This window comes from Anopheles coustani, chromosome 2 (genome assembly GCF_943734705.1).
Source record: "Anopheles coustani chromosome 2, idAnoCousDA_361_x.2, whole genome shotgun sequence".
NCBI lineage: Eukaryota > Metazoa > Arthropoda > Insecta > Diptera > Culicidae > Anopheles > Anopheles coustani.
The window spans coordinates 59,940,190-59,953,555 of NC_071289.1; the positions used below are offsets into that span (position 1 = coordinate 59,940,190).

Here is a 13,366-nt window from a genome sequence, read left to right on the forward strand (position 1 = left end):
AGTTGACCGACAATGTGCAGGGGCCGCCCGGAGTTCGGAACTGCCGGCGGACACTGTGTACGCATATATTGCACCGCCGGGACAAAACCCGTCCGGACCACCGCTCACCCGATGACCACTAGATATGGGGCTGGGCAGCAATGGATTAATCCGCGTCTGTAATGCACTGGTTGCGTTCGTTTTCTCCGCTTGGTGTTCTAGCGACCAGGCAGGGACAACGATTCGCGCCCCAACTGCTTGTTTGCCATCGATTTTTCACGGATGGGGAAAATTTTCACCAGCACCGGGAGCATATTTCAATCGATTTCTCAAGATGGTCGCACTGCATCCACGCGCAATCACAAATTTGTGGATTTATGCCTACACAGAACTCGTACTGCTTGTTTTACACAATTCACATCGGGTTGTTTATCGCACTACAAGGACCATGGAACGAATGAGCCTTTTTCTAACGCGAACCATGCGCCATCAGTCACGAACGAAAGTCAATAAAACTGTCTGCGGGTTTGGCAGCGTTGCTCGACTTCTACCTCGAGTCCTCGGGAAAGCTCGATGAACGCCCGTCGACAGGGAAGCCACTGCAGAACTATCAATTTTCTTTCATTTTCCCTCGCTGGAAGCGTGGAAGGATGAACCAAACGGGGAGCACATAGACGGGTATGCGAAGGATGGTATGTGTGTTGGTGACCGACAGAAAGGGAAAGAAAGATTCTACGTGCTTCCAAGCGTGCGGTTTCCAGTAGAGCGCACAAACTTTGTTCTGGAAAATTGATTCGGTTCCGTATTGGTAGCGTTAAAATGGGCAGCGTAGAAAATACTGCCATTTTCCAACGGTCATGTTGTTTTTGTTACGACGAGTGGAAGAAAGCATAGAAAAGTGACTCCTCGCTGGAAGGTATCCTCCTCCCTGCGCCATGCGGAAGGGTTTCCATGTGCGCGTGCGTTGGAAAATTACTTCGTCGATTTTCCAAGAATAGCAAAGGAAAGAGAGAATGTATTTCTCGATTCTATAAAGTGCCATCTAGTGAGCGTTTTCTGCATGTCGAGAATTTTCCAACGTGTCTAAAGCTTATGGAAAACTTTTACCACCCGTTACTCACTGGTGTGATGGAATTAGGAATTAACATGAAGCAAGGTGGTTTATAGGGATTGCTTACAATTTTAATTTCGGTTAGCAAAACACAGAGTATATTTTAAAAGCTCGTATCGGTTTTGTTTGAAATATTATAATTTGAAATATTTGTTTTAGTGTTTATGAAGTTCTGCTCATGCTATAATCAGCTTTTACTATTACAGTTGTCTATTGAAAAGTTTCCCTAATTATGTATAAATTTGCCGTTCTATTTTACAAATACTTTAATCTGTATATAAAAGGAAGGAATAATATCTAATTGATATACACCACCGAACAAATGGTTCGGATTTATTCGAATAAATCAATATGATTTTAAAGTTTAATCTAGTTGGATTTGAATTGAGAGTTCTAAATAAATAAAATTACATATTTAAAATCCTATAAAAAAAACCAAACGGATGAAATTTCAATTATTGGTACAACCATCATTCGATTGCATCTTTATTTGAATGCTGAAGAAATTTGTTATACAGTAGATCCCCGCAGTACGCTATACTCGATATACGCGAATTCGCAATGCGCGTTGTTTTGCTTTGTTTTGGTAAAATGTAGTTTATAATATGCAGTTTTAAACAACCGTTTAAAGGCACTGCAACAGCCTGAATTACCAAGAAATTTTTAATTGTTTTCACAATACACGTTGGTTCTTGTTTCGTTAAGCTGCACTGTAGTCTTGACGCGTTTAATATGGCATCAAAAAATAACAGTAGTAGGAAGAAGTGAGCTATAACAATTTCAGAAAAGTTAGAAATGGTCAAGATGTTCGAGTTATGCAGCAAGGAAAGAGTTATGCAGCAATAGCCCGGCAAATAAAACGACCACAATCAATAATGCGGACCATCAAACATTAGCGTAAAGCGGGGAGCTACTGTACACCCAATACAAACAATTAAAATGTAAGGAATAATAGCATGTTAATTCACAGGATGGGTATTTCAAAAGCTGTTGTAAAGCCATTAGTGAAAATGGAAGTAACGTTGAAAGTGGTTTGATGTTGTCTTACCTTCTGAAATTTAATGTTACAATGCTCCAAGAAAAACGGTAATGAAATACTGTCTATTATGATTGAATGACTAATTGTATACGATTAATATTACCGATAAATCCATTATCAACTTGCATTTTCTCACACACTCCCACACTCTTCTGCTTCCCATTTTACCGACGGCGGTTAATTCGTTAACAGTGTATAATTTTCAATTACGGGCAATCGAAACCGCCAATTTTCAATGAATTTTAATTCTCACCTTAACCGTACCGACGCCAATCACATCCATCCGCGGTCATGAGGTGTGACATAAATGGCCCGGCCCGTTGGGGGTGGCGTAACCGCTCGAAAAGAAAAGAAATACGAGGCAAGAAGCAAAGGCGCCACCGCGAAGGGGGTGTGAAAAAGAAATGTAGATGGCGGCATTAAAGTCTCGGCCCGAGTCTCGGCGTGGGCAATAATGAGTCCGACGCCAGCGACAAGAAACCACAGCTAATGCACTGGCTCCGCCGAGAGTGGATGTACGAGGCACGGCCCACCACCTTTACTGGTGGATGGGAAATATGCAGCTTCACACGCCAGAAAATTAAAGGCTAGCCTCGCAGCAAACGAAGCCATCAAGGCCACCGGTCGAAATGGCTTGTGGTCAGTGTTATTTGTGTGCTACCGAGGCTGGTTTTAGTACGTTCTTGCGAGGGTCGGGTTAAGGGGAAGTGCAGTGAGACGGCGTTGCGGATCGGAGAGGAATCGCTCAAAGCATTTCTTCCAATGGGTGGTATGGGGTGGCATGGCTGCGGTTTGAAATGGAATGGTTTTGGTATGATGAATTTTCGTTTTCCTTTAAGTGTAGCTTTAATGAAGAACCTTGGTTTCTGCTGGCGCTTTGCGGAGACTCCCACACCATATGTAACCACATTGATTAGGATGTGAAGTGCTGCGGTAATGCAACCAAAGATGGAATCAATATGCCTTCCAAACATGGATCAGCAATTGTCTTTCTCACGCCGTGTACGGGGTTGATTTGAATTAGCTTTTGCAACAATCCATTAAATCATTCTTCCATTGGAATTGCATTAGGATTGAGTTGCGTTCGATTCGAACCAAATAAATTTCACCTTCCACCAGGGTTTCCATTTTTGAACATTGTTAAGAAGACTGTTGTACACTTTCGAAAAATTTGAATCTGAGAAAGAATCGAATTTATGTGAACGTGTAAATTAAGTCGACAATGCTTACCACATTGATGTAAAGGATGTCATCTTCGCTGCAAATGGCAAGGTACGGCGAGCTTCCAAATTCGTTCAGTCCGGGAGCTGGCTGCTTCGAGGCACACTTGCCCATAGGAGGAAGGGCGGTCCTGGCTGGGCCAGCTGATGACGGTTACGGGGGTGCGCTCGGTGAAACATCCGGATTGGTCCGGAAATACTGTTGATAAACAAAAATAAAAATACACAAACCGGGTTAGATAAAGTGTCTGTTTAAGAAAACCTACTTATAAATAAAACCAAATCAAGTGAAGACAGCATAATAAAATCAATGAAAATGATAACGATAGTCTTATACCCAAATTGTCGTACAGTTGGTTTTTCAAATTTGGTGCTAATGAAAACTGTCCCCTCGCATGCTATAGTCCATTCACACATTTGTTTTCAAACATGGTTATTTTCACGGTAGAGCCCTTTATAGATCACAAGAGCTGTGGTTTTATTTTTTGAACAATTTTACAAAAGCCCAAATGTGCAGTTCTATAAGAGTATATTAAGAAAATACATTGTTATATTCATATTTATCAGTTATCTGCGGCTAGCATGTCTTGGTGTGACAGCAGCTTGAATTTGTTTGGTAATAGTTTTTCATAAACAAGTTTCGAAATCGGGCACTCAGAAAAAATCGAAACATTTGTTTTACCTACTTTCAAACAATTTATGAGTGTTGTTGTTACAATTGTAGTAAGAATGATCAAGAAAATACGAAAGAAAATGCAACAACGTTTTTCATTTCATTCCAGAATATTTTTAATGAAAACAATTCATACAAATGCACCACAAACTGCATATCAGAGTCTACAGACGTTAGTAGCCTTACGTTAGATGGCGTGGTGAATCGCAAAGGCACAAAAGAACGAAACCCTACCACAAGAAGGCGACATGCGATCCGGTGCGTCGCCTCCGGTATTGGATTATTAATGTTTTTCCTTAGGTTCGCCGATTTTTTTTACACCCCGGGCCGCGGTGTCATCACTCTTTTGCCATACTTAGCCGTGACCAGCGACCCACGGGAAGTCCGACGTTCGGTGTTCGGTTTGGTTTTCCGTAGGCCAAAAAAGGAGCACGACAGGCAAACGGAAACAATAACACTTTGGTAGCAATAAAAATATTATGAATGGATGAAAGTGGTAAAATGAATGTGCATTTGCTTCGGTCGCTTCAAAACGGGGCCCAGTGGGTGGGGAAAGGGTAAGGATTTTTCTACGTGATTGCTTTCCCGGTGCTAGTTTGCCCATGGTCTGTCAACGGTGCACACAGGGTGGAGGTGGTGGTGGTGGTGTTTTGTATTGTTTCCTTTCCATTCCTCAGCGAAGAGTTTGCAATGAATGACGCACCCGAGGAAGGAGAAAACAAAGCAACCAGAAAGCCCACTAGTTTACGTCCTGGGAACGACGAAGGATTGCAGCTAAAACGGAATGGATTCTAGGAGTCGGATAACCGCAACACCCGCAGCAATAGAGCCAATGACAGCGGCATAAAAAAGAAATCCTTGGGCTATTTCTTTTGCGAGCACAGGACAACCGAGAGATAGAACGAGACGCAGAGACAAACAAAATGAATGATCGTACAGTGGGGCGCCAATCCAATAATAATAAAATGGTGTCAAATAGGAACACAAAAGGATCCCACAAGAGAAAAGCGATGGTGGGGAAAAAAGAGAGGGGGCAGTATAACAAAATCGCAAACAATCGCATGATTGGAGAAAAAGGATAAAAAAATAGCAACCAAATCGCAAAACAACACCCTAATAATGCGATATTATGCATTTCGATTTGTTGCCTCCATTGAATTCGGTGCACGGTGTGCAGGTGCATTATGTATGCATGACCGTTCAAACCAGAACGACCTGTGCAGGCACACACACACATACGTTCATGTCACAAACACAACGGTATTCACGGTCGTCGGGTGGCTGCTTTTGCACCTCGGCTAAACAAGATAAGAGCCGTGGGAGATTGCGGGGCACTTTGCGAAGGCAAATGGAATAAACGGACATAGTAGCATAAGCATGCCGACACTCCAAAGTGCCCCCCCCCCCCTTTTCCTTCCGATTGGCTGCCTCCAGCTTGAGGGCACCAACGGGTGGGTTGGAGCGGTCCTGGCTGGAAGAAGGTCGAGCTGCAATGATGCATAAATAATTCCCCCACGGGCTCGAATTTACATACAAGCGACAAACGTGTGCTTTGCTCTCAGGCGAAGATCAGCGCGGGGGTTGGGGTAAAGAGACCGGGAGAGGGGGCTTGTTTGGGGTCGCGAGCGTGTCCTCGAGGGACAACTCATCTCCTCAATGTCCTCCCGTTGAATGTCCCCGTTTGAGCTAGAAGAAGGCTGTCCCGCGCCGTACGCTCCAGTTCTGGCCGCTAGAGATCCAAGCTTCATTCTGAGCTTGCACAGCATATGTTACGGCCCTCGCTGCTTTGCTCCATCGCACCCTTTTTCCCTACACACATTCACTTCTTTCTCAACTTCCCTTTTCTCTATTAACTCCTTGCGGAACGTTTCAGGGCGCATGCCGCTAGCACGTGTCGCACGATTTATAAATACGAGCGAAATATTAATAACGATAATAACGGTATTATTCAAATGTTTTTATTGTGCCTCAGATTTCTCGCCATTCTACGGCAGGGGTTTGTGTTGTTTTTTTGTTTTTACATTGGTCATCACGTCTCTCCGGTGTCCTTTTACAACGGCCCCTCCCACGCTTCGCCTTTCATTTGCTTTGGACGCCGCGGAATACCAACAACGATTCGCGCTCGTCGACGATGTCGTGTCGCTGATGTGAGCGCCTTGGGGCTGACGTTCAGGGCTCCGGAAAGTATTAATGCTCATAACTCCACTAGTATGTACCTCCGTTTTACGTCCATCAGGGAAATAGGGGGCTCCGATGAATTCCTGTTGGACTGATTGCGACAAATCGTGTGAAAAAGGAAACGCAAAGTAAAACAGAACCAGGGGGAAAAATACTTTCGAGATAGATTGAAAGTTTTTCCATGAAACGTAAGGATCGTTACGTTTGCCCACGGATTTCGAGTTGCTACGGGCTCTATCGGTGTTATTGCAAATTAATTTCTGCTCTTACCTCCGGTCGTCACCGCTTCCACCCTGATGTCCTTTGCTTCAAACGGCTGGAAAAATAGACGATGCGGGCAGAACAAAACCAGGCGCAAAAGGAAAGCGAAAAGAATGGTTTGCGCTGTTGGCGCAAGAAACAAGTTGGTCAGGCAGCCACACTTTAAGGGCTCAGCGAACGGCGACGTGTCATAAGCCCACCATTTAACAACGTGCTTCTCGAACAATTCAACATCTTCGGGCTCCGGCTGCACGGTGCTGCTGGGCGTACCTTCTCGGCAAGCGACCATTCGCTCTGCCACTGTATTGACCAACCTTATTTACGTTTGACCCACCGAACAGCGAGCACGATGTTCGCCGGTGTCGTTTTTATGATAATTTTACAGCTGTTTTCCGTTCACTCATATTTTGTATTTACCGGTTTTCTTCTGGTGGCGTAAATTTTTTTCTTCGATCCTACTGTTTGCCTTACGTTCATCAACCACGACAAGGACGAGTAAAAGTTCTCATCACCGTAGAACGACGGCGCCAGCTAGTTAAGTAGGGTACAACAATGATGCTCTTGGGTCGTTCTCGAAAGTGTTGCATCGCAAATAATATTCAAAACCATCGGTTTGGTCCATTACGTTTCAAGACAGTGCACTTTTGGCAGCCCAATCGTTGTCGTTGGAGAGCAAATTACTACTCCAGTTGAAAGAAAAGGCTCCACCTGGAGAATATGTCTTGGCAGAGTGGTTGTCGGACCAACTAACTGATTCATTAAATGACAAAACATGTCACTGAATATGAAATTTTCGATTGCATGTCATGGTTCATTAACGGATTGAGACACGACACTTTTGGCGTTGATTAAAAAAAGTTTTCGTATAGATCTGTGAGAGCTTTGAATAAACAACTCAATGCCAAGATATTCATTTTTTTTATCAACATCCTAATTAACAACAGGGGCAAACGTGCAATTTCAAAGAAAACATAACAGAGCGGCTTTCTATATTTAGCATGAAGCAGAAATAAGCATGTTAATTAGTGTTTTCAATAGGAAGCTTTTTCTCTTCAGGCCAATCCAGGCCATAAGCTCAATAAACCTAAGCCTATTTTATATGCCTAATGGTCCTCTACCAAGAGCACCTTTTGTAGACTGTTCACTTCAGCGTCTATCGGTTTACGAGCTTTAAATTCTTTATCTCAAATTTTGTATAATGCACTATAGTCTCTTGAACCATGATTGGCTGTGCATCGTTCAAAAATATCTCGAACACTACAATCTAGCTGGTGTGCATTGTGAAGCAAGGATGGTAAGTTAGTTTAGCACGACGGGACTTACGGTCTAGCATATCCTTTCACTGCTGGTTCGTTGCACTACTTTGCAGCGGAAGTTTCATGGAAAGATTTTTCAATCCATACAGGGGTTTTGACTCCTGCATTGCATTGGATAAACGCATGTGAGGAAAGGGATCCTATGTAGGTGATGAAAGCATCAATAAAGTTTGCTTTCAGATGAAGTCAGTGCCAATAGTTCTATTTATACTCCATTGAGTAGGAGGGTGAATTATTTAATTTAAGCAATCAACTTTAACTTATTGTTCACTATTTGGAATAAAACAAGTTTTTGAAGAGGGCTACCACATGAACATGTATGCTTATGCTTTAACATAAACTAAAATGTGCATTTTTTTATAAAAAGCCAACCATAAAAGAATGAAAAACCTGCTGGCTCGTGTTGTTGTGATTCAATTCCAGTTTTTCAATGAGTTCGAAGAAAATCTCACTGCCGCTCTAAAAACGTCAATCACAGCGTAACGCCACCGGTTCGATCCGGTTTCAACAGGGATGGTTAAAGGGTGCGGGCGCTTCATCTTCGATAGCGATGCGTGTTCAGTTACGAGTCTTTCCTGGCCGAAAGCCCGCAGCCCGGGAATCTGTGGCCGAAGGCGTGAAGATAGAAAGGTAAAAAAGCACCTCAAGAGTATGATGGATGCTGTCTATCAGCTGATCTGATTATCAGTGAGAGGGGTTATGTGGCAGCGATAAACGCTTGCATGCACCGGTTCGGCATTCGCTCCTGTCTCACGGGAAGAAAACGGGTCAGAGCCTTTACGAGAAGGATGATGATGATGATGATGATGACGATGGGTCGCATGGAGGTAGTTTGACGTTGGACGTTGCCATGCGTTGCCCAGCGGGCACCAGAAGCAAAGTGCGTTGAAACAGCCGGATAAAAGGTAGCCCGATAAGGCATATGCAAGGAAACCGGACGAACGAACCGACATAAAGTGAACGGGAATTGTTGAGGCGAACTTGACAATCATTCTTCATGTCGATCAAGATGAATTCAATTATTTTCCCCTTTTCTTTGCGCTTTCCAGCTAGCTTATGGTGTTTCTATAAATTTGCCTTTGCGACATCTTACTAAAGTATAGGAAGCGTGCTTGGTATATCTTTTCCAGCATGCACCGTTGTGTGATGCTTCACGAATGGATAGTATGCTTCCCGGTGAGATGAAGGAGATGGAAGGATTATGTTGGATTTCCAGGTTGGTTGTGACTCGTCTCATCGATCAAATAAAACCAGATCAATGTTTGACTAACCTACGTAGAAATCATGTGACTTGTATAGCTATTTATCATGATCCACTAATAGTGTTGATTTTCTCTTATCATAGAAAGTTAGTATCGCATATGATAAAAAGAAAATATGTTATTTATGGTCTGAAGGTGATTTTCATGTATGTGTTATTTGATTTTACCAAAATTGGCTATAAGATTTGGATTCCCTAGTAGCGTTTTATTTTGAAATTAGATTTTTGATTGGTATAAGATTTGTTATGCCGCAGTTTTACTAGCAATATAATTATTATTATTATTGCGGTTATGTCAAATTTCTAACTATTGACTGTGTGAGTGTTGACTGAAACTACTTTGTAAGTGTTGTTTGACTTAATTTGACGATTTGCATGTTTAAATTTGGTTGTCGTTTCAATGAATTTAAATCAGCTCCTCAAATCAGGTAATCATACGCTTGAATGCTGCTTTCCGGGGTTGTTTTTCCTCTTTTGTTGTGTATTAAGAACAAGAAACAAGTATTTGCGCTTCCTGCGACGTGTTGGTTTCGAAACTAACTTTAATTATTAGTTTGAAACATGCACAGCTTGTAGCGCCAAGTTTTGCGTATTTATGGAAAATAAGGAAGTCTTAAAACTTCTGGCCAACACTCAAATTACTTCAACTCGACAGTTGTTTCCTTGGAGCACATCATTTCCCCGTTCTGCGTTGCATCACACCCAATCTGATTTAAGTACCGGCAAAACAAAGTAAACTTTCGCCAAAGACAGGTCACTTCTGCTGTTAGTTATACAATTTAAATTCGCCTCCCCAACTACCCGTGCCGTTTTTTGCGCTTTGTTATCGAACCCGGTACATCTTCAAACAATTTTTCATCACCCCTAGAAACTGTTGCTCTCCACCAAGAGTAACTTTGTATTCTTTCGGTTTTGCAGGCGCACCGACCATGACCGTGTTGGCTGGCAAACAAGTTCCTGGTGGCCCCCTACCAACTCTCTTTCTCTCGACACGGAACTCAATTTTTGGATCATTTCCTTATTTACATTTTATTGCAAGGACCGTTGCTTGGTTCTGGCTTCACTTTATTTTGTTTACCTTTTGTTGTGCGCCTCGCTTAATTTGAGCTTGTTGTTTGTTATTTGGACTCATTTTTACAGCGTTGGACTGTGCGTGTTTGAAACGGTTTTTTCCGCGTAAGTTAATTTTAAAGTTTGCGTAATCTATTCCTTATTCCAAAGTCTGGATTATTAGTCGTGTGACACCACACCGGTTTCATAGCTAGATAACATTTTTGCGATAAATTCTAATCATTTCCTACCACCTTAGCTCATACTGTAAAAAAAAAAAAAATGTCCAGTGTAACAATCTTTCTCTTGAAAAATTTACGTTTCAGTTTAAAAAGATCTCAATATATCTGTTTGCTTATCTTTCAAATAGTTGTTTTTAATAAAAGCCTGTCTTGTTTCCTAAACCGAAGAAATATTTCTGTGATCTTATAAATCGGTGAACGAAACAGTCAAAGATCGTGATAATTCGCCAATTCCGTTTCTCTTTCGAGGTACTCTAGGAAAAAAAGAAACTGCTCTAATAGCAATGGTCAGGAAAGAAAATTTACCATTCGCTTAACGAAGAAATAGTTATTTCCTTCAAACTATCCATAAAGATATGCCGCTGCAGATAAGACAAAATAAAATGTTGTTCCAACGAAGACACGCGTCTCCGTTTGCACCGATTCGGTTCCGGTCGTTGCGGCACTGGGCGACGTCTGGCCGGAAAGGAAGCGAACACCATGGGTCACGGAATCGCAGAATCGCTGGCCCGTAATCCACTGCAACCGATGGGTTCAGTTTTGTCACCGGGGTCGCCGTCAGGGTTGCCTCTGCTCCGCTCGCTAGATTCGATCTAACGCGGGTGGCTTGCTACAGAGCTTCTGCGGGCGTAGCTGTGTGTGCCCATGTGCTTAGATTTAGAGGACCGTAACGGTTGCTTACGGGGTTTGCTTCTATTTTCATTTCGTGCGCAAGATTGCCATTTCGCTTTCTTTGCCGCCTGCTTGTGATCTTGTTCCATCGCAGCGCTCTTCTAATGGCCAGCAGGAAAGTAATAAACGACACAAGATGGCAATTTCCCCAGAGTTACTGTTCAGATGGCAGATAGCAGATGTGCAGTTGTGGTGGCACCGGGCGGCAAGTAAACACTTGCCGGAGCGCTGTGTTTAAATTCATCGGAGGACAATCCGTGCAGCTTTGCGTAGAGCCATTTTATTTCCCAGCGCCAGCCGGACACATGAAGAAATCGGATGGAAAATTGTATTATACCATGTCGATGCGGTGTGTCCTCCTCGCCCCGGAACTGATTGATAATGGCTTTAATCGGCATCGGCCGACCGGTTCCGATCGGAGGATCTGTTAACGGACAGTGACAGTTGCGTCCATTGTCCACCCGGCGCACTCCATTAGCCATCCTCGGGTGAACTTCATTTGCCGGCTTTGGCCGAGCGGGAGGTTGTATGTATTGTGTTTCCGGTACCGGCGGGGGAAGGTCGGGGAGAAATGAAGGCCTCATGAACCGATGAGATGAGGTGTTTTTTTCCCCCTGTATTCATACGGCAGGACAGGACCTTCATTCTTTATCAGGATGCCAATTTGCTGGCTCCGTTTTTTTTTCGTTTTCTTCCTTGCCTGTTAAATCCAACTTATCGAATCGAATAAACTTCGCGTGGCGATGGAAGGAGCAAGGTGGAACTTGGGATCTTGCGACGAAACGAAAATCGAACATGTCATTCGAAAGAGAACGGAGAGGGAAGCCAATTTTCAGTACATTTCCTATACTGATAAAACCAATAAAAGAAGATCTAATCATAGCCGAGAGAATAAATAAACGTCAACGAACGACCGGCCTAAGGACCGTGAGGAGATAGAGGGAGGGAAAGGTACCGGCAACCACGGGACGTGGAATTGAGAACATTTTCAATCAAGATTCGCTCCACTTGGCATGGAGCAAAATTTTCCTTTCCCGGGTACGAAGCGTGTGCATGCAAGCAGGCCGGTCTCGACGTTGAGTTGGTCAACCAAGACAGGTTCGGTTTCGAATGCTGGCGCAGATGAGCCTTGCCTTCGACAGGTCGGCTCGAATGCCTCGAAGGCTTCGCCTTTCGGAACAAAACCATCGAGCAGCTCTCTCCTCCCCGGGGCCAATTTTCATCTGCAGCAAGAAATGGATATGGTTTCGCTTGTTGATACGTCCGTTCGCACCGTTGGATCGATTCGATTTCGGTTCGGGTTCCGGTTTGCCGGTGGGAGGGTGATTCCCCGAATCTTAACAAAACTCTGTTGACTGGAGAAGTCTTGGCTGGCGCCTCGGGTATCCTTGGCAGCCTGCGGCCAGAAAAGGCCCACGCGTACTCCGGATAACTAGCCACTTCCAAACAAACCGATCGACGCCAGCAAAACCATCAATTTCGAGGCGAACTGCTTCCCGACGCTCGTGGTGATCCCCATCGCAACGTAAAGGGGGTGGGAAAGTCGAGTTCGCAGGGTAAGAGTACACCGAGTTAGAGGTTGCCACAATTGAAAGTAAATATATAATCTATTTCATAAGCTTCACAACTCGAACGGTCTCGACTGGTGAAGCAGGGTGTAAGTTTTCACCTTAAGCCGAACTCCCCAAACAATAACGGGAACAAATAAAGCTCGCATATGAATACCAAACGCAATAAAGTGACGCTTGCTGGTTGTCGCACACGGTCGATCCGATGTACATTAAAACCTCCCGCAGGAGTTGGCCGGAAAGCCCGGCCCGGACAATTTTTCACCTTCTCCAAAGAACGACGCTCCAAGGAGATTCCGCCTGATCGAGCATTTCCATCTGAATACGGTGTTGATATGCGCATCGTATGCCATTTCCTTCCGCCTCCCAAAAGCACACCAAACGACGTTGTTATTGTTGTCCATTGTGTTGGCGTTGTAAATGTATTTTATGCTACTTTTCCAGCCCCCGCCACCCTGTCCCGTGCCCCTTTTTTCCCATCCTCGGTCGGAATGCCACTCAAGAGCACAACTTGTGCAAACAATCTTCACTTTATTCCACTTCGATCGAAAGTTTTGCTAACAAATAGAATATCGCCGATGGTGAGGGGAAGTCGGAGACGGTAGCGGCGTTGCGTCTTGGTGTTGCAGCAGTAGCAGTTGTCGTTGTTGTTGTTGGTGTTGTTGTGCTTCGTAAAATTATGCTGATCCAATGTAATGCCTTTCGGTGCGTTCGGGCAGGATTTATGGTGAGAAATCGAAGCAGAAGAGGCTTCCTCAGTGCACAGTTTCCCGGAGGCCGTATCGGTTCGCCCGGT

At 43.9% G+C, this 13,366-nt stretch overlaps 1 protein-coding gene across 1 annotated transcript in view; it reads right to left on the reverse strand.

Moving 5' to 3' along the window:
- Positions 1-1,356: 1,356 nt before the first annotated feature.
- LOC131264741 (uncharacterized) overlaps positions 1,357-13,366 on the reverse strand; it is a 97,967-nt gene continuing 85,957 nt past the window's right edge. Inside the window, exon 5 of the mRNA XM_058267011.1 lies at positions 1,357-1,361. Coding sequence (XP_058122994.1) covers positions 1,357-1,361 — 5 coding nt within the window. The remainder of the gene's footprint in view (positions 1,362-13,366) is intronic.